General features: G+C 43.9%; 1 protein-coding gene across 2 annotated transcripts in view; it reads right to left on the bottom strand.

Moving 5' to 3' along the window:
• The window catches only part of QTRT2 (queuine tRNA-ribosyltransferase accessory subunit 2), a 184,742-nt gene that overhangs the window by 35,882 nt on the left and 124,334 nt on the right, over positions 1-24,526 (bottom strand). For both annotated transcript variants that reach the window (XM_069202683.1, XM_069202684.1), the window contains exon 7: positions 9,162-9,313. In XM_069202683.1, coding sequence (XP_069058784.1) covers positions 9,162-9,313 — 152 coding nt within the window. The remainder of the gene's footprint in view (positions 1-9,161; positions 9,314-24,526) is intronic.

The raw sequence follows: 24,526 nt of genomic DNA, 5'->3' as shown, positions 1-24,526 counted from the left end.
ACAAAGTAAAAATAAAAATATATTTAAAAAAAAATTAGAAGCAATTGTCTGAAAGCTGTGATGAAACATAAGCCATTCTGTAGGGAGACAGGATTTCACTGCTTGAAGAAATCATTCAAGTGGTTGATTGTGAACGATGCTGTACCACTGACAGCCCTACTACAACAGACTTACTACTCCCTTTCAAATAGTATCTCTGTCATGACGACGGCACAGTCTCATTGGCGACAATAGGGTCGCAACGCTGATATTTCAATACCAGCAGATAGTTAAGGTGCACCATTTTCTTTAAACAGTGACTGCTGTGCTTTTGCTACAAATCTTGTGATCTGCTGTGATATAAATATTTTTAGTGTATGTTCCTCTAAAATTAAAATGACCTAGGAACAACGATTCACTGGTGTGTTTTCATACAGAATGACTAAGCTCACTCTAGCTTTTGCCGTCACCGCTATTTATTTACGTGGACACACAGTGCAGAACAGTGTGCAAATTCTAACTAATAGAAAATATCACCATAGGTAACACTGTCTTTTGAATGGGTTAGGTTTGATGCAATATTTGTTACTGTAACTTAAACTCATTCATGCTCACTCTTTTTTTAACCCCTCTTTCAATTTACATCATCAGGAAGCACTTGAGGTGATTAAAACTGCACTGCTACACAAAAGAAAGCACTCTTTCATATACTTGAAATTAATTTGCTCCATGTTATCCCCTGCGAGACATGAGACAGGTACTCAACATAAAGTTAAGCCTCACACCGGTTTAATGGCTAGACTAAATTATTCAACAACATTAGGCTAGAATAGCTGGCAATGGGTAAGTGTTCCTGTCAATGAAGTGCATCATAGGTGGCAGAAGGTGGTACTGGCTGCCCCTTGAGTGGGCTAGAAGGGAGGCAGACCCACTCACTGTAGAGCTTGCTTCTGATAAGGCTATAACATGTAAGTAAAGATGTGGGAGGACAGCAACCACAATGCACCTGGCTGTTCGCCCACAAAATCTGCTGTTTCCAGCACTCTCAACCCATCAATTTACCCATGCATTAAATGGACATGAAAAACAAACCTACCTATACCAGTAATGGAGCTGTCTTTTTACAGCCTATAATGAATTCAGACCCTACCTAAGAGGTGCTGATGTTCGCGTTTAAGTCTGGCTGGCTCAGGGTCCAAAAGTGCTATTTTACACATACTGCATCCGCCTCCATCATGTATTTCCATTTGCAGTACTTTCAGTGCTCTTTGAAGGCGAAACGAGGCGCTGAGATTGTGATTTCCTTTTGGCAGCCTCCAATCACTGGAGGGCGCAGGAAAAGGTGAGAGATGAGAAGCAGCACAGCCCCAGCACATCAAGACGAGCTCAAGCTGCCAGCAGGGCAGATCTTGTAGGCTGTCAAGAAAGGACAGCCAGGGAACACTCTGTTCTGCCTCCTGCCCTTTCCTTCTCCGACGCGAGGCTCCCAAAGACAGGTGGAATTAAAGCAGAGATGAGACAAACTTTCAGACCTGGTGCCTCCTAGGCAGTCCAGTTTACACGTTAAATGAGAGCCCTCAAAGAAGTCACACTAAAGCTTTTTGGATTGATGTGTTTGTCTTGTATTGTGTGATTTGGGGTTTTTATTCATATTAAATAAATACCTTTGATTCCTTTGTTTTTAGACTGATCAATAGAGAGATTCATTGATTGTGTGAGTGTGGAGTGACTGGTTTGGTTTTCCCGTGGGGGAATTATATTTTTTCACTATATCACAACAACTGGCCAACAGATCTGGCTTTAATGTGGCAATGCATGTAAACAGGTGCATATAAATTTGGTTCTGCATGTGTTAGCATGCTAAAGCCAAACCTACTGGCATTGCCAAAGCTTGGTTGTTTTGGTGATGATGTGCTAACTCGTGCAGTGTATCTGTTGAAAAACAAATCTTCACATTACACATCTGGCCGCTGAATAAATAACACCTAAACTCTACTATTCCTCTAGCAGTCGGGTCAATAGTGGTGCCTTTCTGATGTTTAGTCAGGAAAAGCAGAAATGATGTACTGTTTGTTCACTTGACCACAGAGAAAGCTGGAATGGATTTCAGTTTAAAATATCATTTACACTCTGAACATTACCATTATATATCCACATACCGTATACAGCTGAACGGTCCACAGTGCTTTTTAGACACTCATTTACTACAATTAACCCAACAGAGACAAACTGTTTCCTCTTGTCAGTTCAGCCTGATGCACGCATAATAAAAAGATTAAATCTAAAGTTTTTTCTTTAATACAGTCCAATGGCCTAGTGTGTGTAAATCTGATGACCTAGGACTGGTCCCTCTTACATTTCCTATCAGTGATTACTACCTTCTGCCTCTTGCCTGCACAGGACTCAGAGATTTAGATCATCAACCTCTCTAGTAGTGTTTGCTTTGCCCTTGCAGAGGTTCCGAACCTGTGGTCCGGGCACACTCGGGGGTCTACAAAACCTAATCAGGGGTTCCGCAACTGCTTAGAAAAGTAAATAAAATTACCAGGTTAATGAAGGGTATATATATTAAAAAAGCAACATGTAAATCTCAACATTTTAAAATGCTCTATAAATGTGAAATAATTTAAAACTGGATGGTAAAAATTAATTTAGTGTCCTCATTTTGAATAGGGGAAGCAGTGCAAATTAAGCAAACAGAATGCAGTATGGACGACTAGTGGCCTTAACTGAATTTAGAAAAGGTCCAACCTTCCCATTAAAATGTAGATTTTTTTTATATTTGAGAATTAAATTAATGTTTAAACATTGTGTGAATCTGTGCAATAAATGTGTGTTTTCGTATTTCTGTGTCTTGTTTTGCGGTTCAAATAATCGAAAATGTTAGGCTGGGTGCTCCTGCTTCAAATAATCACTCATTGGGGTCTCCGGAGTCCAACAGTGATTTATTTGGGAGCCCCTGGGTTCCAGTAATGATTAAGTGGGGGACCACAGGAGTCAAAAGGTTGGAACCACTGCTATAGGTTGCTTCTTGTCGGCAACTGTTCATTGCTAATTGAACATGGCTGAAATGCTGGATCCCTGCGGGGGCACCAGTTCACCCTGGGCAAGGACACGGAATGCCATAGAACCCCTCCTTACCTATAATGTCTATTGTGCTATAACCTGGATGTGGCAGCCTTCTTGGATGAGGGGACTGCCCTCAGACTCTAATCTTAAATGGTGGTTGTGGCAGGTAGGTAGTGGCAGTAGAAACCTTGCCTCTGGAGTGCTGAGTGAGGCATTGTTGAGTACAGCTTGGAGGGAAGACCGTCAAGTAGCAAAACCTGTGGGTGTCACAAGTATGGCACAGACAAAGGGAATCCCACCATGTACAGACAAGGTGAACACCCTCTTATAAAGTGACTACTGCATTATGACTATAAGAGGTAGCCATCTTAGATAAGGGATTTAACCTCAGATCCAATATTAACAGTCAGTCATGAAATCCCCTCATCTAAAATAGTTTTTTGTTCCATGATGTTGACACAGTGGTCATCTCATATGAGGCTGAAAGCATGAGGCACTGAGATGTCTGAGAGAGACTTCTCTGATAGCTAATCACGTGTGCAAAGTGCAACATGAAAAATGTAAACATCGTGAAATGATCAAAACTGTTGACACTTCAAGCATTGGCTGAAGTGGAAGCTCACAAACAAGCCAACAGCTGAGGGGGCTGAGGCAAAGGCCCTTTCTGAACATTTATACTGGTGCTGATCACATAAGCTTTAGCAAACAGCTAAGGATTTCTGTGGCAAGGCCTTAAAAGGGGTAAGTACAAGCAGATACAAACTTAACAAAAACCAGTGGCATTCTATGAGACAGTTCTGCCTCCAAACACCAGGCACTCTGCCTGGAGAGACTAGTGGCATGATCCTCACTATATAAGATGGTCTGTAGTCAAGACACTCTTCCAACGATGGGCACCTGCGTTGCAGAATGTCCAGCGAACCTGCAGAATGATGACTTCATCTGCCACTTTCTCGGACTGTGCTCAAGGACCTCCCAGATCCATGAAGCATAAAGGACAGAAAATGGTGATGTTGCTGTGATTACTTTATCACTTCTCCAACTCGCCGATCGCTATCCCAAAGAGTCTCTTTCGCACCGTAGACACCATGCTATATGACCTAAACTGGAATACCAGAGGGTGCAGAGTCGTGCTATCCACACTGGAACTCCCCACGGAGAAATGAGGCCTAGGCGGCCCAGGCTTTCAACACTGTTATTTAGCGGCACAACTGTGCCGTCTGTCCAATCACTGCTTACTTCGAGTGGGACATGCAGGTGGGCGGACCTCTCGGGACGCTGACCGAGAGCTCTTTACCCCTAACTAGGTCCTGCCTGTAACTTCTAAGAAATTGGTGTGCATCAGCTATAACAGCTCCCACAGGGCCCTGATGCTACTCCTAATCGGACACCATGTGCGCTAGAAATTCCTCTGGAAAGCATACACAGTTTCTGGCTGGTTATAAAACGTGATGCAGCAGTGCCATGGGATAACTCTGGGGTCACTAGTATGGGGGGACTTGGTCTCTGAAGGGGTCCCGATACCCTTCAAATCGCAGTTGGAACCATTTGACCTCTAATCAGGTCACTTTTTGACTTATAAACACCTCACTGCAAAGCTGGAACACATTTGGGGAATTACGAACAGTGAAACATCTCCACACCACCTAACCTGGATACTGTACATGATTGGAGCAGGCAGGAGATTCATCTTTCGCTTTGTTAGGCCGATACCGGGTAAGATTCAACCTTCCCTGACTAACCTCCATCTCCAGTGGGAGTAGGATGTCGGATGCTGCTTATGCTGAAGGAGTAGGTATGATCTATCTTACTTCCACACAAGAATTTCCCGGAATGCTAGATTTAAGTACATTCAACCTAACATACTCCATCGTGCTTACCTGACAGCAAAGTGAGCCCACAGAATCAGCCCGTCAACCTCACCCAACTTCCCATGAAGTTCTAACCCACATGCACGCATCAGACAAGTGTTTTAGGAATGCCCAGCTGCTACTCTTTTGGGACGATGTCTGCACTACACTGTCTATCACCAACAGTTGTTGGAGTTCTGTACACTAGATGCTTTAGTCTAGGGCTCTGTAGGCGCCCAAAGGCTGGAAAAGTAGAGACCAAAATTCTTAGATTTAGCCCTACTCATCACAAGGAGTTTAATCACAATTTAATGGAAGGCAACATGACTGCCCAGACTGGCTCACTGGCATGCCACAATGACCCACGGGGCTGAGGTGGAGTCAGTGGCACCGAGACCTGAGGAGGCGGGGGTCCTCTAAAGACGTGCTCTTGCATCACAATGGGATGAGACACTTTTCTCCGTCAGAGAATGTATCAAAGATGACACCTGCCCACTTTAAACACCCCTATCGGTATCAAGCCACATCAGCCCTCAATTATCACTGTTGTGTTGTTAGCCAGTTGCGTCAGTGGGCCCACCGCTCCCCAGAGCCTTGGATACACACACACACACACACACAATATGCCTTTTTACTAACTGCACCCAATAACTTGCCCTCACTTGCATTCTTTATACTATAGGACCAGGCCTGCCACAGTTTGTTTTGCATGATCTGGTTTGTATGTTCCTTTATTTGTCTTTTTCTATTAATCCACACTTTGCGGACAAATGCATCACTGCATAACACCATGAATCACTATGCTAATGTTATACAGTATCCATCATGCAATGTCAAGATTTTTAAACAAGCATTTGCAATGCAATAGTTCTTGCATATTTAGAACAAATTTATCTTTTGAACAGCGGCCACAAGCAAAAACAAAAGAAAACATGAGAAAGAACTGGGAAAAGGCGACTTGGCAAAATAACAGAAAGTTAGCTTTAAAAAAATAAAACTTTGCAATTTTTTGCCAGTCACAAGCCTTCTGTATGCGGGCATTAGAGGTTAAAAACAACAAATAGTACCTTGATCACGTCGGGTGCAGCGGACAGGCACTAATTAAGTTGCATCAATTAGTGCTGGATTCCTGCTCCACACAGAGAAATGGAAGTGATGCCAGGTGGGCCTTGAGCAATTACAAGGCTGTAAAGACGAATGCCACGCAAACAACAAATGCTGAGCAAGAGGTAGGCTCCAAACCCTTTACTGAATACAACAGAGTCTCGCATGCGAGACGCATGTGCTAACGCATGCATTCGCAGGCTCAACCCTAAAAAGGAAAAATCCATGAAGGATAGAAGAGCAACATGCAAGTACAAATCCACATAACAGAACTACAGACAGTCTAGAACAGTAGTTCTAAACCTTTTGACTTCTGTGGACCCCCACTAAATCATCACTGGAATCACAATCAAATATAGAAAATGTTTTCATATTTTCAATTTTTCCTCTGTTTAGTATATGCTTCATTGACTTTAATGATTCATTTTAATACTTAGTTTGGTAACACTGTCACTGACCCCAAGCGTGGGCCTCGTGGACCACCTCAGGGTTCCACTGGTTTAGATTCCACTACCCTCCATGGAGGCCCCTGCAACGTATGTTCTGCACGGAGAGAATCTCTGATGTGCATGGAGGATGGCAGGCAAACGACGGAATTCTCAATACACATGTACTCCAAAGGTTGACCTCTGTTTCAATGCCCTGCCCTACTTCTGATATGCTTTCTAGATTTTTGTAGAAACACAGCAGTTTGTTTTCTAGAACCCCTGCCGCCAAGGACTGCGCCAATGTGCCAATCCGAATCAGAAAACCCGTTTACTGCAACCATTCTACAACAATATTCAGCAATATTCAATATTCAAGCAACATGTTTTTCAGGTAACAATGAATTCCATAAGACTTTACAAGGAGAGTTGGTGGAATTCACACCCTCTCATTAAAGAATTACAGACTTAAGACTAATAGAACATGAAAGATACTTTTTAAATATTTATTTAACATCATAATCCAAGCGCACACAATATGAATTGTAACTGCAATGAAGACAAATAAAATGGCAGCAGCAACGTAGACCAAAAGTATAAATAAGAGAAACCATTCTAACATGATTGCAATGAGAAATGTATAGCTATCCTACCTTCGATCTGCTACTTCTAAGCACTAATATAACTCTAGCACAGCAGAAACTAAAACATATTTTGAGTGTGAAATGATACACACCCATACACCTTTTCACACAGTAGAGCTTATGCAATACTGTCGCAAGGTCTGTAATTCTTGTCTCACGTGGCCAGCTTCACTGACAACATAAAAAAAGTGATGGTTGGGATGCCTGAATTAATCTTAGCCACTAGCAATTACTCAGGCCACATCCTGATCCAGCTTTTTATGCCCACAATGCCACTCCAGATTAGACCCAGCCATATGCAAAACAGCTTTGACGCTGCTCCAATAGCAACAGCCTTGTCTAAACGGCCAAGCCAGGTCCTCTCTGAATCAGAACACTAGCAACCCAAGATTGGCTTCCCCGTAGTTGGGGTTTATCAGCTTGGTGCAGCTTGGTTCCAGTGTTAAAGTGAGCATGGGGCCTACTTCCAGGCATATCCATCACACTTAGGGCATTGTACTGAAGTATACAAAAAAGTGATGGTGCGGAAACTTGAATTAATCTCAGCTACTAGTAATTACTAACAACCATATGCCAGGCCATCATTTTTTCCCCACAATGCCACTTCAGATTAGACCCAGCAATATGCAAATCAGCCTTAACCCTGCTCCAATAGGAACAGTAAAGCCCAAACTGCCAAGCCAGCTCCTCTCTAAACCAGAACACAAGCAACTTAAGACTGGTTTCAGCCTCAGTGTGATGGGTATGCAGAGAACTGGGTACCATGCTCACTGTGCCACTGAAACAAAGCTATACCTGACTGATGGCCCTCAATCAGGGTGAAACCGGTCTTGGGTTGCTTGTGATCTGGTTCAGGAAGGATCTGGCCTGGCAGTTGGGGCTGGACTGTTCCTATCGGAGGAGGGTCAAGACTGGTTTCCATATAGGTGGGTCCAAACTGAGGTGGCATGGTGAACAAAATAGCAATGGACTGGGACGAGGCCTGAATAATTGCCAGAGGATGAGATTAATTCAAGCAGCCTGCCCATCACTTCTTTGTATATTTCAGGAATGATAAGTCAGCAAGCAAAAGCTAAAGGCGTCACACTCCAGTAGCCTTCTACTGAAACCGGAGTTATCATTTTATAATCTGCCCTAGTGTCGCCTGTCATGTAGATTTCACTCTCCCCTGCAATTTCTGTGCTCGCTTTTTATAACCTTATTTCACTGCTGTTAAAAACTCGTCAAACAATTAATAGAATATGGGCTGATGCCCTTTCAATTACTTTCATTCTGCAAGACTTTTTCCCCAAATTGATAAACTCTCTGATTAAGTCTTTGGATTAAAGGTTTTCTCAGGAAAAGGCTCCTTTACCATCAAAGGAAATGGCTCCATGTCTCAGGACAACCAAACACTTGGGACTGGGCCAAGCACACGGCCTGAACTTATGGAATGAAACCACAGACTATATCTCACAGTCCGGAAGTGTCTCTCAATCAGTGTTTAATTTGCAAAAAATAAGTGCCAGGGCCCTGGTCAGGAGGCCACCACAGCTTGCACCATCCATTGCCCCTGCCAGCGCTGCCAATGACGGCAACTACGCAACTACTAACCACCACACTCCTGCAAGCGTGACAATTCAGACTGTGAATGCCTGAAGTTATGAGAATGGCTTGGGTGACATGTATTAGTTTCATTCTGCAAGACTGTTCTTTTAAATAGCAATGCACAGGACACGTAGGTGTCAACCTTCTAGAAACTCAAAAACAAACTAATAGAAAACAAACAGTCAGCGTTTAGATTAAACACTGCAAAATATTTCCACATAACCTTGATTATCATCATGCAGACCATAAACTTGTGAACTCAATAAGTCTCATGCTACTCAAATGCATTCAACTCGATTGCTTGGCACATGCAGCTCAGACAGGGAACACCCAGAGCCACATGACATGATTACACTTCATTGCTCCATTTGGGTCATTTTAAATGATGCTGCCGCATTTTGAAAAGGCTGAGCTCGCGGCACAGCATCGTTGGGATGTTTATCTAAACCCACATAACAGCTTCCCGGGGGAGAAGAAGTCCCAAGAGAACCTCGAAGAGATACCTGCAGTTTCGGGGTCCGGGTGGTGAGTGTGGCTGAAGGTCAACGCACAGCCCCGCTCGGTCACCTGGAAGGGGTAAGAGCTGTCAAACAGGTCCACCCCTCTCTCCACACACTCCAGCACCTCGTGGGGCTTTCCAAGGCCGTGGATGAGTCTGCAGAGGAAGGGATGACAAGAGGATAAGCTTAGAGACTACTGAGGAGGCAGGAAAGAGCACCAACTGAGTGGAGATCAAGGGAGGGGGAAGGAGCATCAGTTCAGGGAACATAAATCAAGGAGGACAGAGAACCACATTAGAGATGATCACACCAGGATCTCCAGCTTAGATAATATCGAGGAAGAATATCGAGGAAGCAGGATGGAGCGCGACTTTAGATACCACCAAGAAGGAAAGGTCACACAATATAGAAGAAGGAGAAAACTATGGAGAGTCAAAAGAAAGGAGGACAATAAAATAGTTTAAAGAAATCCAAGGAGGAGAACGAAGCACCAGCTCAGACAATATTGAGGTAGCAGATGGAGCCCAACCTCAGAAACCATCAAGAAGAAAGGAGCAGTGACTCCTGGAAACATGGAGTCATCCTTTTTACTGGACGGCGACCACCTGAATTTAGTAACAGGTCAAAGATAGATTATTTCCACTAGGTTGCAATTTCTCTCGTAAGAATGAATGTACACATACAAGAGTTACAAATTCAAACCGGGAGTACAAGTACTTTCCTATCATCATTACTGTAATGCATTTATTAATTAATCTTCAGCCATTGAAAACTTGAATTAATCATACAAATTATTAAATTATTTATTGCTATCAGATGCAAATTAATTACAATGCGTTTCAATCACATTATTTGCATACAATTAGGTTGAAACGGTGCGTTTACAATAGAAGTGTAACAAATTTGAATGAACCACATTTGCATTTTGGTTAAGATCCTGATGTGCATTAACATACCATGCTAAGCCCCTACCACACACCCTTTATCCGGCCTACCACTCCAAAACCAGCCTCGAATTCTAGATGACTTGGTCTGGACCCCTAAAACCTGCCTCCTGCTGCTACACATGGACCCCTCATGGGTCAGGGCACAACATGGGCTGCAAACACGCAGAACCGAAGGGACAAGAGTCAGAACTTCTGCTCATCCCCTTATATTCGCTACTGAAGTGAGAATTCGTACAAGTGTTTGACCAGAGTTAGGTTTTTAGGTCGAGTGCAAGCGCTTTGACCTGTTGTAATCTATCTGTGGGTTTTTAGCCACGCCCACCTCACGCCCATCACTATCACTCGTTCATGGGCTTGCCTTTCAAAAATACTATGTTATCATTGGTAAATGCTTTACGTTTGTCCCTCCTTGAGGCAGTTTTGTTACCGCCTTGGCCATCGACCCTATTACATGGATAATTGCACTTATGGCGCTTTGAATCGGCTTGCTTATGTCAACTGTTTCGCTTTTCATTTTATGTGGCAAGAAAAGTCCAGTTAGGAATTTACAACGCTAATAGCAGTAACTCGAGCAATCGCGAGACCCATTGCATTGCAAATGCTTCTCTTTTGATTGTGTGATGTTGTGTTCAGGAGCAAGATACTTGGCTGAAAGAAACTGAAAGAGCAATGCAAATGAGTACACAGACTATTAAAGTTCAAGTTACTATCCTACTGCCTACTACGGTCATTTCGATGAGAACTTCTATGTGACAAAATCTAGAAAGAGCTAAGTCTCTTGACTTATTTCATCGATTTTTGCAGTTGATCACTTCTTTCCCAAATGTATAAATTCTCTGAATAACTGTTTGGGTTAAAGGTTTTCTCAGGGAGGGACTCTTGGACCATCAACGGAAATGGCTCCACGTTTCAGGACAACTCAACCTTCTGGACTGGGCCAGGCACACAGCCTGAACTTCTGGAACGAAAACAGACTAGTCTCAGAGTCCGGAAAGTGGCTAAATTTTTAAAAATAAGTACCACGGTCCTGGCTAGGAGGCCACCACAGCTTGCACCATCCATTGCTCCTGCCAGCGGTGCCAACGACGGTACCTACACAACTACTAACCACCACACTGCTGCAAGTGTGACAATTCAGACTGTCTGAGCCCCTAAAGTTACGAGAATGGCTTGGGCACAATGATTGTTTTTTAATTATTCAAAAACTGTTGTGCTGCTCATCATTAAATTTCGCAAACAGCGCCACCATGTGGCAGCTGTCATAAGGGCCGGTGTGGACAATTAAGTGCAGTCGAATGTTGGTTCAAAAGTTACAACTGAAAATATTGTTTCTTTTCTTGATGTCTTTGGTTTCTTTTTTTCACTCCCGAGCTTCTTATGTTATGTGTTGTGTTTTGCTTTGTGCATTTGTATCACTCGCAAGGGTGTGGTGGCTTGGAGGTGGGTGTGCCTATCCCTGCCTTGGGTAGGGTGCTCAATTGAAAAGCCAGACCTTCAGCTTCTTACAGAATTCAAGAAAAGAATGTTACTTCTTCCATACCAAAAATGAATGCAATTATTTATACTAGATGAATGTGGCAGAGAGAAGGGGTTTAGGGCCTGATCTAGAGCTCAATAAAGGATCCCTTCTATGCATTCTGATGCCTCAATCAGAGGGTTTTGAAAACAAGGTGTGTAAACCACCAATTCTGCCATGGGGTTCACCTATATGCCAAGCACCGGCTCTCCTCTCAAAGTTTACCCAGATCAGTGTTTAATTTGTGCTTGTTGTTTCTGGTGCTAAGCACACACACTTATTTTTGAGGGCCGGCGCTTATTTTTCTGCCTCAAGCATTTCCTGTGAGCAAAAGACACATATGGGAAAGAGAGTGGAAGAGAAAGACGAAAAAGCGTCACAAAGGGAGAAAACAGAAAGCTGCAGGAGTGAGCTGAAGGGGCAGGGAGTGTCTGTAAATGGACTGAAGAGGCCCGAGATGGCTTCAGGATTACGCTTCCTCAGTATTCCTTGCTCGCACCTTTAATTGCTGCAGCTGCGTGTTTAAGAGGAGGGCTTTGGGCACCAGCTCCTTTTAATTTACAAATTAGGCACTGCCCAGATGACATCTTCAGGAGTGTGCGGCAAATCTAAAAAAATCTACTGAACAGTCCTGGTACTTAACCTGTAGTATTAAACGAAAGAAGCAGATATTTGTGTTTTTTTTTTTTTTTAGGAAGGAAAGAGGGAACCGATAGAAAACCCGAATGCCTTACAAAAAGCAAATGAAGAACTCATCACTCTAAACATAAAACTTTAATATTGTCGCTTAACAACCCTGTGGAGGAAAATATTATTTAATTCTCTTTCTCTCAGAATAAGAAGGTTTGTGATTGATTTTATGTCTCCCTGCTAGCCGCCAGACGGTTCGGCCAGGCAATCAGATACTTTAAATTGAAGTGAAAGTGGGTAGATTATAGGGGAGGTCTACTGAACCACTTCAGAGTTCTGAGCTACAAAAACAGGAGCCCTGATGGGCACTATTATCAATCGCAGCGCTCTGTGGTCTCATTTAATAAATACAGCATCACCTGAGCTTGGCTGGCAATGTTCATACGCACAGAAAAAGGGGTAATGTAACTGCGGCCTTTGGTCACTAAACTGATCTGGGAAGACGGGTCATCACTTGCCAAGACAGGTCGTCTCATTGTTCCAGCAAAGGCCACAATATCATGACAATATCACATGAAATGGTTAATGCAATAACAGAAGATGTCTCTGTGTCTTGCCAGCTTCACAAAATTGAATCTTGGCTGGGGCAGTGGGGACTAGTGACTTGTGTATTTAAAGTGATATGAAGATTCCACGTGTGACAGAAAGCACTGTGAATTGCATGACACACAGTATAAGATAGGCTGCCCCAAAATGATTTAGTGTTTGGGATAAAATAAGTGCTTTCAATATATTTGGGATGACATAATCAGACTTATCCAGGGCAACATCTGTATCCATTAAAAGGAAGCATGCCAGAACCCTAACATTATCTCTCAAAAAGAATAAAACTTTGTCAATCAATCAGGCAATTTGTAAAATGCACTACAACCCCTTGAGGGTTTCAAGGCGCTAAGGAGGGTGGAAGGGGGTGGTACTGCTTGAACAGCCATGTCTTGAGATGTCTCCTGAAGGTAAGGAGGTCCTTGGTCTGACGCAGGTGGGTGGGAAGAGTGTTCTAAGTCTTGGCGGCGAGGTGCGAGAACGATCTGCCGCCGGTGGTGGTTCTGCGGATGCGTGGGACAGTGGCGAGGGCAAGGTCGACAGAGTGAAGCTGTCGGGTGTAGGAGGAGAGCCCTCTGTTGAGGTATTCTGGTCCGGTGTTGTGCAGTGCCTTGTGAGCGTGGGTGAGGAGTTTGAACAGGATTCTCTTGTTGACGGGGAGCCAATGTAGGTCTCTCAGGTGGGCTGTGATGTGGCAGTGGCGGGAGATGTCCAGGATGAGACGTGCGGAGGCATTCTGGATGCGTTGCAGCCTCTTCTGGTGTTTGCCTGTGGTTCCTGCGTAGAGGGCATTGCCGTAGTCCAGTTTGCTGCTTACGAGGGTGACTGTTCTTCTGGTTTCAGTGGAGATCCATTTGTAGATCTTCCGAAGCATGCAGAGGGTATTGAAGCAGGAGGAGGAGGAGGAGGTGGTGTTGACTTGCTGGGTCATAGATAGTCAAGAGTCCAGGATGAATCCCAGGTTGCGTGTGTGGTCGGTGGGTGTTGGTGCGGTTCCCAGTGTGGCAGGCCACCAGCAGTTGTCCCATGCGGAAGGGGTGGAGCCAAAGATGACAAACTCAGTCTTGTCGGAATTCAGTTTCAGTAAGCTGTTCTTCATGTTCAAGTTTGTCACCATAAACCTTCAAGTGACTCCATCAGTTGAAGACCGCATTGGCTCTCAGACAGCCTCGATATTTGGAGATTAACCAAGTGGATATATCTACATTTGTTTCATGTAGCAAGCCTGCTGCTTTTATAACTCTGTCTTTTTTTTAGACCTCATCTTCACTGCACACACCCTGCTGTCTTTCAAACAGAAACACCCTAAGGTCAGCATTAAACGCTCCGGGGCAGCTGTTTTTTTAATAAAAGGTACGGGATCTGCTTTTGTAACATTAAAAGGCATGGACACTTTGTTCCCCACAGATCTCGTTGCCTCTGAACTATGCTTACATGCAGATGTCCTTTCCAATGAGATGAAGAGGTGGCAGGGAGGAGACCAGCTGGGGTGCATTCAGATGAAGAATTCTGACCGTCCAGACCCTGTTGACCAAAGAGTAAGAAGAAAGGAGAGAGATTTGTGGATAGTACCAAAGGAACGCATGAGAGGAAGGGGGTGCAATGTGGGTGGCTACATTTTTTGTGTTTACAGATGGACAGTCCGCTTCCTCACAGAGATGGCCTGGGGAAGTGGGAAGAGCTAAGGTCCTTTTTTTTTTTTTTTAAGTGCCATAACTACCCTCAATTATGGCTGTCATACTCCCTGAAGGATTATCCTTGCCAACATCAGGGCTCAAGTCACCAGTGCTGCCTAGGGGACAGGGCCAAAGCAAGAGAGGGGCAGTGTGAAATGTGTGCCTTTTTTTTTTTTTTTTTTTTTTTTTTTTACAAGAGAAGGGCAGACAGTCTGCTTTGGGGCTCAGGCCTAACAGTCAGGGCTCAAGACAGAGTGGTGGCTCAGTGGAGTGGCAATAGGAGACAGTCTGCTTTACAACTCTGCAGGTATTATTTGTGCTGCAGGTGCAGTGGCACAAGGGCTCAGGGTGTGAGGGACCAAATAAATCCCCAACATTATCTGCTTTATTTATAAATTGTCCTTGCTTGCAGTAGGGCCTAGTGCACCACGTTCCAGTGTTGCTTTGGGCCTTGGAACAACGGGCAAAGGCAATGGAAAATTAAAGGAAAAAAAGACACTTGAATTTGGGTATAAAAGAGGTGGTTTTAAGGGAGTTATGGTGAGATGGGAACTATTAGACCTGAAAGCCTTAGAGTGATCGTCCCCTGAATATTTTGCCTTCTCTCCTCATGTTTTGTTGAAATTTGTTTTTGTTAACTTTAGGACTCTGCTAACCAGTGCTAAAATGCTTATGCTCAATCACTCAAACATGATAACATTGGCTTACATTAAATTAGCACACTTAATTTACTTCTACGTACCTTATAAAGTGGTGCTACATGTACCCAGGGCCTGTAAAATAAATTAAACTACTGGCATGCAGCATTTATTGTACCAGCCACTTAAGATGCCCTTTTAAAACATGTCTCCGACCTGCCATTGCAGCCTATGTGCAGTTTTAAACTGTCATTAATACCTGGCAAAAATAAACCTTTTGCCAGGCATAAACTTTCTGTTTAATTCATATAAGTCACCCCGGTATAGGGCCTAAACAGCCCTTAGGGCAGGGCGCAGTGTATTTAAAAACGTGGGACATATACTTTTAAGTGTTACATGTCCTAGCAGTGAAAAACTCTTACATTCATTCTTCACTACTGCAAGGCCACCTCTCCCATAGGATAACAGTGGGTTATCTTATTACATTTTATAATTGATACCTTCAGTTTGGGGACAGGTAGAAATGTCATGTTTACACTTAAATGAAAATACTTTACCTTTAATAGTGAAGTCAAATTTTTAACTCAATTCCGAAAATGCCTCTTATAGAAAGTTTACTTTTTCTACTCCTAACCTTTTTTATTTCCTGGTGCCGGTGTCCATGGTCACCTGTTTAGGTGTAGATGGTCTTTGTGTATTCCTCCCAGACAGTGACATTTTGGCCTTAGTCCCGACTCTTTGCTGCTCACAGTGGCCTGAAGTAAGTATTTTACCATCCATTACTTATTTACTGTTTATAAGACCCTGAATGTTACATTTCTTTTGTTGTCATTTGTTCTAAAGATTAGTGATATCCCGCGCCTGGTCTTCATGACCAGAGTGTCCTTTGCTCCTCCCAGTATTCAGTGCTGGCCGCCCCCTCTGAGAAGGGAGACCGTGGATGTGAGCTCACTGCAGGGCATTTCCTCCCAGTATCATGCTGACCCACTCTCAGATCAGGGGCAGCATACAGTGAATGGGGTGAAGGGGAGGCCTTCTTCCGCCCTGCTTGAGCTCCTGCGCATTAATAAACAGCAGCGAGTCAGGGAGGGTAATGGGGGAAACGCACAACATTGTCAGTTGTTGATTTAGGTCCAAGGAAACGCGTGGCCATTTTGGACTTCAGCTGGCGTGCGCCTGAAATATTACCCAACATGTCACAAGTAGTTTGATCCAAAGGGGCTCCAACTTGTTTGGCCTACAGAATTACCTTCCCCCAGGATAGAGAACTAGGGTGTTTGCCCCAGATACTGTTGAGGTGAAGTGAGATAGATTTAATCCCATTTCTACTGTACTAGACATACAGTCTTAAAGGTAATGGCTATGGATCAGGGCTATGTGAGAAAGAAGGAGGTGGCAGAGATGTATAATGCTGACCCCCAGTTGGCTTCTGAGACCAATATTGCGCCGTCAAAATCAGGAGAGACAGCAACTGTAACAACCTTGCAAAAATGACAAAATTCTGCTGCCAAGACCCGTAAGGGATCTGCAGGAATTTTGCCACAGATGCATCACTGATTCAGGTGGGCCTCCCACAGTGGTACAGGACAATAAGAAGACCACTGACTTGGCAAGAAATTTCGAGAGACTGTGCCAGCTCATTCATACTTCCCAGGTGGACCTCCTACAGGAGGGTGCGGACCCCAGTGATCTTTTTCAACCAGATGTAAGTCCATTACATGAACAAGGGTCCGATCAAGACCAGATAGATACTGATTCTCCTTATTCAGACAATTCACTTAAGGAATCCAAAAGGTTCAGAGAGTGTCACCCATCAGGTGGGGCCAAGAAAAAAACTGAAGTTTGACTCCTCCAGAGTTGGCACAGACCAGGATCACAGCAAAGACCGATGACATCAAGTATCCCTGCTGCTTGGAGTGGGAGCCATCTGATACAGTGGCGTTCTAGCTGAAACAGAGGTTACATCAACCTCTGGACAAGAAGATGAGGAACAAGCTTCGGGCAGAATGCCCAAGACCCTCTATTGCGAGTAAGGTCTCGGACACCCCGAATTTAGACTTCACAATGGTGACACTTCTGAGCAACCTTATTAAAGACTGAAAGGGGGCACTGATAGATCTTGGCATTCCTGCCAAGACAAATTGTTGGACATCACAGGCCCATCAACGAAGACCATGGAGAGAGCAGAGGATGCCAAAATGACTGGTGCCTCAATTGACCCTGAGATTCTATCAGGAATTGTGCCCTTTCCCCTGAGCGGAGGCATTCGCTGCTGTTGCATCTACACCCCAAATTAGGAGAATTGACATCCACAGAAGCTGAGCCTGAGGTCAAAGGAAACTTCTTTGGGGATGCCTTTGTAAAGGATTTGGCAAAGTTTGTTCAGGCCTTGATGGCTTTGGATAAAGCCAAAGCCACTCTCAAGAAGATTTTCACCCCTGACTAGTTGGGCCAGATGGAGCAGTGCCCGCTCGTCCAGCCGTTTCCTTTTGCAAGGTGCTAGAGGTACCAAATGTGCAAACTGGTCTGACCAGAGGGGTTTCTCTCCCTTCTTCCCATCCAGGAACAAGTTCCAGTAGTATGACTCCCACAGAGCCAGAGGAAAGAAGAATGCTACTGGCAAGGACTCAATTTTCTTCCTATCTAAGACCATGGGGCAGAATAGCAAGATGCCTAGACAAGTGGGATAAAATCTCTTCGGATGCAAGGGTACTGCAGATAGTTACTGTAGACAGCTCAAGATTTCCAAATAGAGTTTTGGAACCAGTGAAACCACACCTACTTGTATTATCAAAAGAGATCAGCGATCTTATCAACCAGGAAATCTTAGAGAGCAAATGAGCCATGGAATGATCCTTTCTGCACCCAAGAGTATCCCTAAGCAATATATTTATTGTAAAGAAGAAGGAAAAAGGGGTGCAGCCAGTAAAAAAAACCCTGAAAGAATTCAAGGCTGGTTGGTTTGCAGGCACTTCCACCGTCTTTTGTGAGACCTGCTGAGGCAGGGATAACAGCTGATCATGCCTATCTGTTGATACCAATTTTCACCCCTCATCAATGCTTTTTACAGTTCCTTTGGAGAATTAGGTCTGGGAGTTCAAAGTACTTCCTTTTGGCCAATTGTCCACTCTGTGGTGCATTGCGAAACTTCTGAAGTCTGTTGTGGCATGGTTGTGAACAAGAAATGGATACCATGCATTATTACACTGTGGAGGACATTATGATTGGTTGCCTTTGTCATGTGATCAACGACATTTTATAAGTATTCATGGGAGTTGCAGTTCATTTTTTTGCTGCTGTGAGTTTCAGTAAAAGTAGAATTAGCATAATCTCCACCTTCAAGTCCTTAATAGAATTGAAATTTTCCTTTAGTTTTGCTGAGAAATATTTAATTTTATTCTAGTTTGGAGAGGACGTTTTCACTTTATTACTGTTTGAAGTGCTTCATAAATACTTTACACTTTGCCTCCTAGTTAAGCCTGGCTGCTTTTTTGCCAAGCTACCAGAGGATTAAGTACAGGTGAATTCAGTGACTTTTATGGTTCACCCTGACAGGGATCATTGCTTGTTGCTTGAGAAGGGTTCACATGCCTGCTAACCAAAAACCTAATATCTTTCAGGAACCCCCTTTTGTTAAGGCGGCCGGCTTTGCAAGGTAGTAGCTATCATTAGTGAAGCTGGAGCAGTGGCACTGGGGCCCACTGCATCACAATTAAGACCTCCCTTATTCACAAAAGAGGACTGGGGGTTATCTTACTTGCTAGCATCAGGTACTTTTGCTTCAGTGACAAGACATGTGGGAGCTCGTATTTTCTCAAAGGGACAGGGAGCCTGTTCCAAGATTGGAGTGTTGACAAGACATGGTGGGGAAGGGATGAAAGTGGAAGAACAAACACCCTGTTAATCTGCCAGAGCTAGCATTAGCAGAGCAGGTGCAGTTGCATTGGGGCTCACTAAGTATTTAAATGAAGAGGCTCCCTAGGAAATCAATAATACCTAATTTATAAAGAGGCACAAATACTCAAATAAGTCAGGGAACAAATTAACATCACCAACAGCTCCACATTCAGTCATCACAAATTTATATTTCCCCTATACTTGCGGAGTTGTCAAAGCGGAGGCTCGGCTGCTGTGCCTCATTAGCATTTCAGATCTGTGCTCTCATACAATTATACCTGCATACCAGAGAACTGAACCTTTATGAACAAGGACAAAGCAAGGCCACGCTTGGCTGCCCCGCTCTAATAAGCAGCAAATTCAATTATTAAAACTAAGGCAAATGTGAAGGGCACACAATAAGGGTGAAAATAAAAACTTTCCATTACCCATCTGCTGCTCCCTTGAGATTTAGATTTAGGAATGCTACAAGTGCAAAGGACTACACCATCCCCATGCCACCCTGACCTGATCAGACTGAGCAAGTGAGTGGATATGCCCCTCATTACCAGAGCATTTGTGAATATAGATACATGCACTGAGAAAGGAGACATTTAAATTCAAAATTACGACCTATGTGCACAAAAGGAGGGTAAAATTATCTTGTAGACAAACACAATACTTCTGGCCAAGGGTGATTAAATTAATTACCTTAGATAATTTTCTGCTACTGCGCAGAATAGTAAAATGCCTCATTACGTTAAATTGAGTGAACTGCACAGATGGCTCTACCCAGCCCTTGAAAGCCACAGACCATATTTAAATTAAGTTCTGTTCATCATAGAGAGGGGCAAAAAATGACTTCAAAAGCACAAGATGGATACTACAAACAAAATTCAAACAAGTGTTGAAAATTGCTAATTCTGAACAGTTTCAGCTCCAACCCATTGTGCTTTGATTTGTACCAAGGCTCAACAACACCTTCCTTTGGAACTTTCCATCATAACACTGTCCGTTTCATATAAAATTACATCTTCTTTGAACTGGGTAATTATAAAATGCTTGTTCTATTGTTTCTTTGATCAGCTGATCTCTGATTTAATCATAAATTTACAACTTTACTATCTTCTTAATACTGAAACAGGGACAGGGCGCTAATGAAATCATTTGGTGTTTGGCGGGATTGACCTATACATCCTATTGTGACAGCACATTCATCGCTAAATGACATATCAAATCTTACTGGACTCTCCAGTCAATCCACACACAACTCAGATCACGGTTCAGATAAGATTTTCTTCAAACATGGCCATGTCTTACTGATTCAGTCTTTTTCTTTAACTTGGTCTCATAGTTTATGGTACATTGTGTGTGTCAAATAGTGATTTTAGGGCCCTTCAGTCAAAATATCTTCCTTCTTCCAATTTTCTGCATAGCTGACAACAAAGGGAAACTTGGATTGGCAGATGCCAAGGATGACGTATTTGCAGAAGCCTTTATGCACCAAATGCACAAGCGAGAAGTCATCATGGACTATGTGTGACCTCTACAAGAGTCTCGATCAGCTACTTAGTTCCAGCTGATAATGGAACTTCTCTACAACTTGTCTCAATGAAGATTTGGCTCAGGCTTAAACTTTGTAATACGCTAATTAAATACAGGTATGTGTCTATAATTGTGAAGCCTGGTTCATGATCAGCTTTAAGGTAGTTAGAACGTAAAATAAATCTAGAACTTATTTTCAGTTTGTACAGCTTCTGATCATTGCTAAGTGACCTTTTTAAGCGTAGTAAGCCAGTCAAGAGGAACTGATGCCATGCCGAGTGAGACTTTCAGAGCACGGTTTCTTTTCCTAAGTGCTAAATGATCAGCGGATATTCTAAGCGTTGGAATTGTCAGAGCGCTTGTCATTTGTTCATATGATGAAACCCCTGGGACACACTGGATGCACGAGGCAACAGAATGTCTTGCTTGGTGTCACTATTGGTACAGGAACCCTAATTGCCATACTCCTGAAGTGAAATCTCCTAGAAATGTGGGTGCATGTCCAGTGATGTCCTTTGTTTTGCCACAAAAAGGTCCTTTGCCTACAAGCATGTCCTCTTGTCAGAAGTACCTCCATCTTTGTTGTCTTAGCCACATTACGCACAGGAGATGAAATACGAACTTGCAGCTGTGAGTGTAGACCCTACCCAGGGTAACGGTCAAGAAAAGCTACATGGTCCAAGGTAGCTGGAGCAGGCGAAGGAGTATTTGGCCATGTAGACCCCACCTGTTGCAACAGAGTCAAAGGTATCCATAAAGTGGTTAAGGAAGTAAGGGCCTGATTCAGATCTCGACGGAGGGGTTACTCTGTTTCAACGATGACGGCTATCCCATCCACCAAAATCTAAATACCATTGTTTTCTATGATACTTAGATTTCGGCGGACGATATCTGTCACTGTTGCGATGGAGTAACCCCTCCACTGAGATCTAAATCAGGCCCTTAGACCAGGTTTCATACACTTACAGAATGGCGCTTTACCTCAGAGGCTCTGTACCTGCTCAAGTGCTCTGCCATATGTTTCTACAAATAAGCCATGGACCACAGATGGATTAAGGAATAAATGAAGGAGGATCCCTATATGGTGCTCAGATAGGAGGGGGTGTGCAGAGCCCTCTCAGTGTGGATGATTATGGGCATTGATTAACCTATTTATTATTGATAAAGTATTGGGTGTTTCCAGATGAACTACAGTTGGATGACTCCGGGGATGCAGAACCTGCAATCAAGAATAGTCAAATTATTGTTTATTAATAACTGTGTTTCTTTTTCTTGTTTGGTTGAAGCCTCATCCATATAAATACCAATTTTCACCCACATGTTCAAAAATAACAATTACTACTCAGATCATCTAGGAAAGGTAAAAGACTCCCATTTCCAGGGTTCAGTAAAACTAGACGCTGAGATCTCCTGCCCCAGGCCTTGACTATCCTTGGCACATAGAGCTAGGAGTACACAGGATTATGGGGCAGATACAAACACTGTGGCGGTCTTTGTAGAGAAAACAACTTTTGGATGAAACACACATTTAATTCAGACATGGACTGAGTATACAAATGGCTCTGAATTTGAAACATTCTGCTGTCTAATGAGCAGTATTATCTTAATTACAAAAACACGTGGACATCTGGCACAATAACAAGGAACAGGAGAAAAAGTCAGAACATATGGAATCAACAAAAATAGGAGAGAACATAAGGCATCAAAGAAGATAGGAGAAACAGAGGTACTGCTGAGTGAACTTAAGTTTGATGGTTAACACATTTATTTCTCACCTACTCAGGATGAGAATAATGAGGATTTACAAAATTGTTCAACTGATTAAATAAGAATAGTAAGGCATACATAACTATAATAAATCTAAAAAAGCAGGAAGTAGCCTAACCTTTATTAAAGCAGGTTAAGGAGGACTGTCTGCCCCACTGCTGAGTCAGCTTCTACTTTCACATCAAGACAGCAGTGCTTCGTAAACATGCTCCCCCAAGTGCAAAAACAACAAGGTGATGGATGGAATGCTTAAATTAATCTCAGCCACTGGCAATCACTCGGGCCACATTCCAATCCTTGATTTCCCCCCCCCCCCCCCCCCCCCCATCATGCCAGCTCAGTTTGGACCCAGCAAATATGGGAACTGTCCAGCCCGAACTGCCAGGCTGGGTACTCCCTGATCTGGAACACAAGCAACCTAGGACCGGTTTCACCCAGGCAAGGGTTCCATTCACACTGTATCACTGTGCCCGAGCTATACCCCCCCTTGATAAGCCCATAACAAGGGTGAGACTGGTCGTGGATTGCTTGTGTTCCGTTTGAGGAAGGACCCGGCTTGGCATTTCGGGCAGGACTGTCCCCACTGGAACCGGGTCAAGACTAATATGAAATAACTGGGTCCAAACTGAGATGACATGATGTGCAAAAGAAAAATGAATTGGGATGCAGCCTGAAGTAGGAAAGTGCCTCTTTTGGACATGGTCACCCCCACTCTTTGCTCACTGGTACTGGGGTTTTTCGACTGAGGTGCCCTGGTTCCCTGCCAAACAGGTCCCCAGTGCAAGCGCTCTTTCCCAAAAACAGGTAAAATGTGTACAACTGGCACACACTCCCATGCCGCTGTAAGACCCTAGTAGATAGTACCCCTGGTACCTAGGGCTTTGGTACTGTAGAGGGTCCCTAAGAGCAGCAGCATGCATTGTGCCACCCTCAAGGACCCTCCTAAAAGCTGCACAAAGCTTCTATTGCAGACGGCGCCTCCTGGTGCAAGCCATGCAAAAACACATGGTGTGCCATGCCCCACTCACTACATCTAAATATCTCCAAGTCACACCTACAGCAGGCCTTAGAGCCCTAAGGCAGGGATTGTTATTTTTTATATGAGGTCATATCTGCATGAACAGATATGCCCCTGTGATGTCTAGTTTGATTACTAGATATTGCAAGTGAACAGGGAAGCTGTATTGAGGTATGTACTAGTCATTCGTCATTGTGAGTTCCCCAGCTATAAAATGGCTTCACTGAAATCTATGGTGTTCGGAATCAAACACCTCATCTTAATAAATCCTGACTGATGCCAGCCTTGTATTTATTATGGCATGCACCCATAAGGCACCCCCATGAAACCTACTAGTTCCTTAGTGTGCTGACTGACTTATCGACCAGTCTGCCACCACAGACCTCTTTCTGACCCCCTGGGGGTGAGAGCCTGCGCTCTCAGGGGCCAGAAACAATGCTTGCTTCAGAGTTATCACCTACTCCAGCAGGATGGCTAGTGAATCTGCATATCAAGTCCAGGGGCTTCAAAGACCCTGCTGCCTTTGGTATGCGACCCCGGCTTACCCCAGACCTGGGAGTTGCCACCCACTGCTTGGCACTGAGATAGGTGGGAAATTAGTTATCCAGTAGGTGTGTCCCCTATTTGGGCTAGTCACACCCCTAGGGTGGGCTACCCAAAGTGGACACTCGAGAAAGGGTTCCACCATCTTGTTTTTAGTGGAACTAGAAATTCTGGGACAGGGCTATGCCAACTCCCCGCAGGACATGGTCGTATAGGGGGAGTAGTCACTCCAGGAGTAAGCAGGCTATTGGCTACTGCCCCTAGCTCCCCTAAAATGACCCTAAATTGAGTATTTAGGTGGCACCCTGGCACCAGGAACTTAGATTCGTCAGACCCAAGAAGAAGAGGACACAGAAGAGCTGAAGGAGCAAGAACTGTGGACGACTGGTGGACTTTTCGTGCAAAACCCTGCCTGCCTACCTGCTTCTGTTCCGACAATCTCAACATCCCGACTTGTCCTGCAGCTGTGGGGGCTCCTAAAGCCTCAGAGGTTTCTCCTGCACTTCGCCAACCAGTCAGCATCTCCCTTGCAGTGGAGAAGCCCTTGTCTGCATTTTGCAGACACCAACAGCCACGTTCGGTTCCCTGTTCTGCTGCCACCTGATCCAC

The sequence above is a fragment of the Pleurodeles waltl genome, chromosome 8 (genome assembly GCF_031143425.1).
Source record: "Pleurodeles waltl isolate 20211129_DDA chromosome 8, aPleWal1.hap1.20221129, whole genome shotgun sequence".
In the NCBI taxonomy this organism is placed as follows: Eukaryota; Metazoa; Chordata; class Amphibia; order Caudata; family Salamandridae; genus Pleurodeles; species Pleurodeles waltl.
This window is presented reverse-complemented; position numbering and strand designations above follow the sequence as displayed.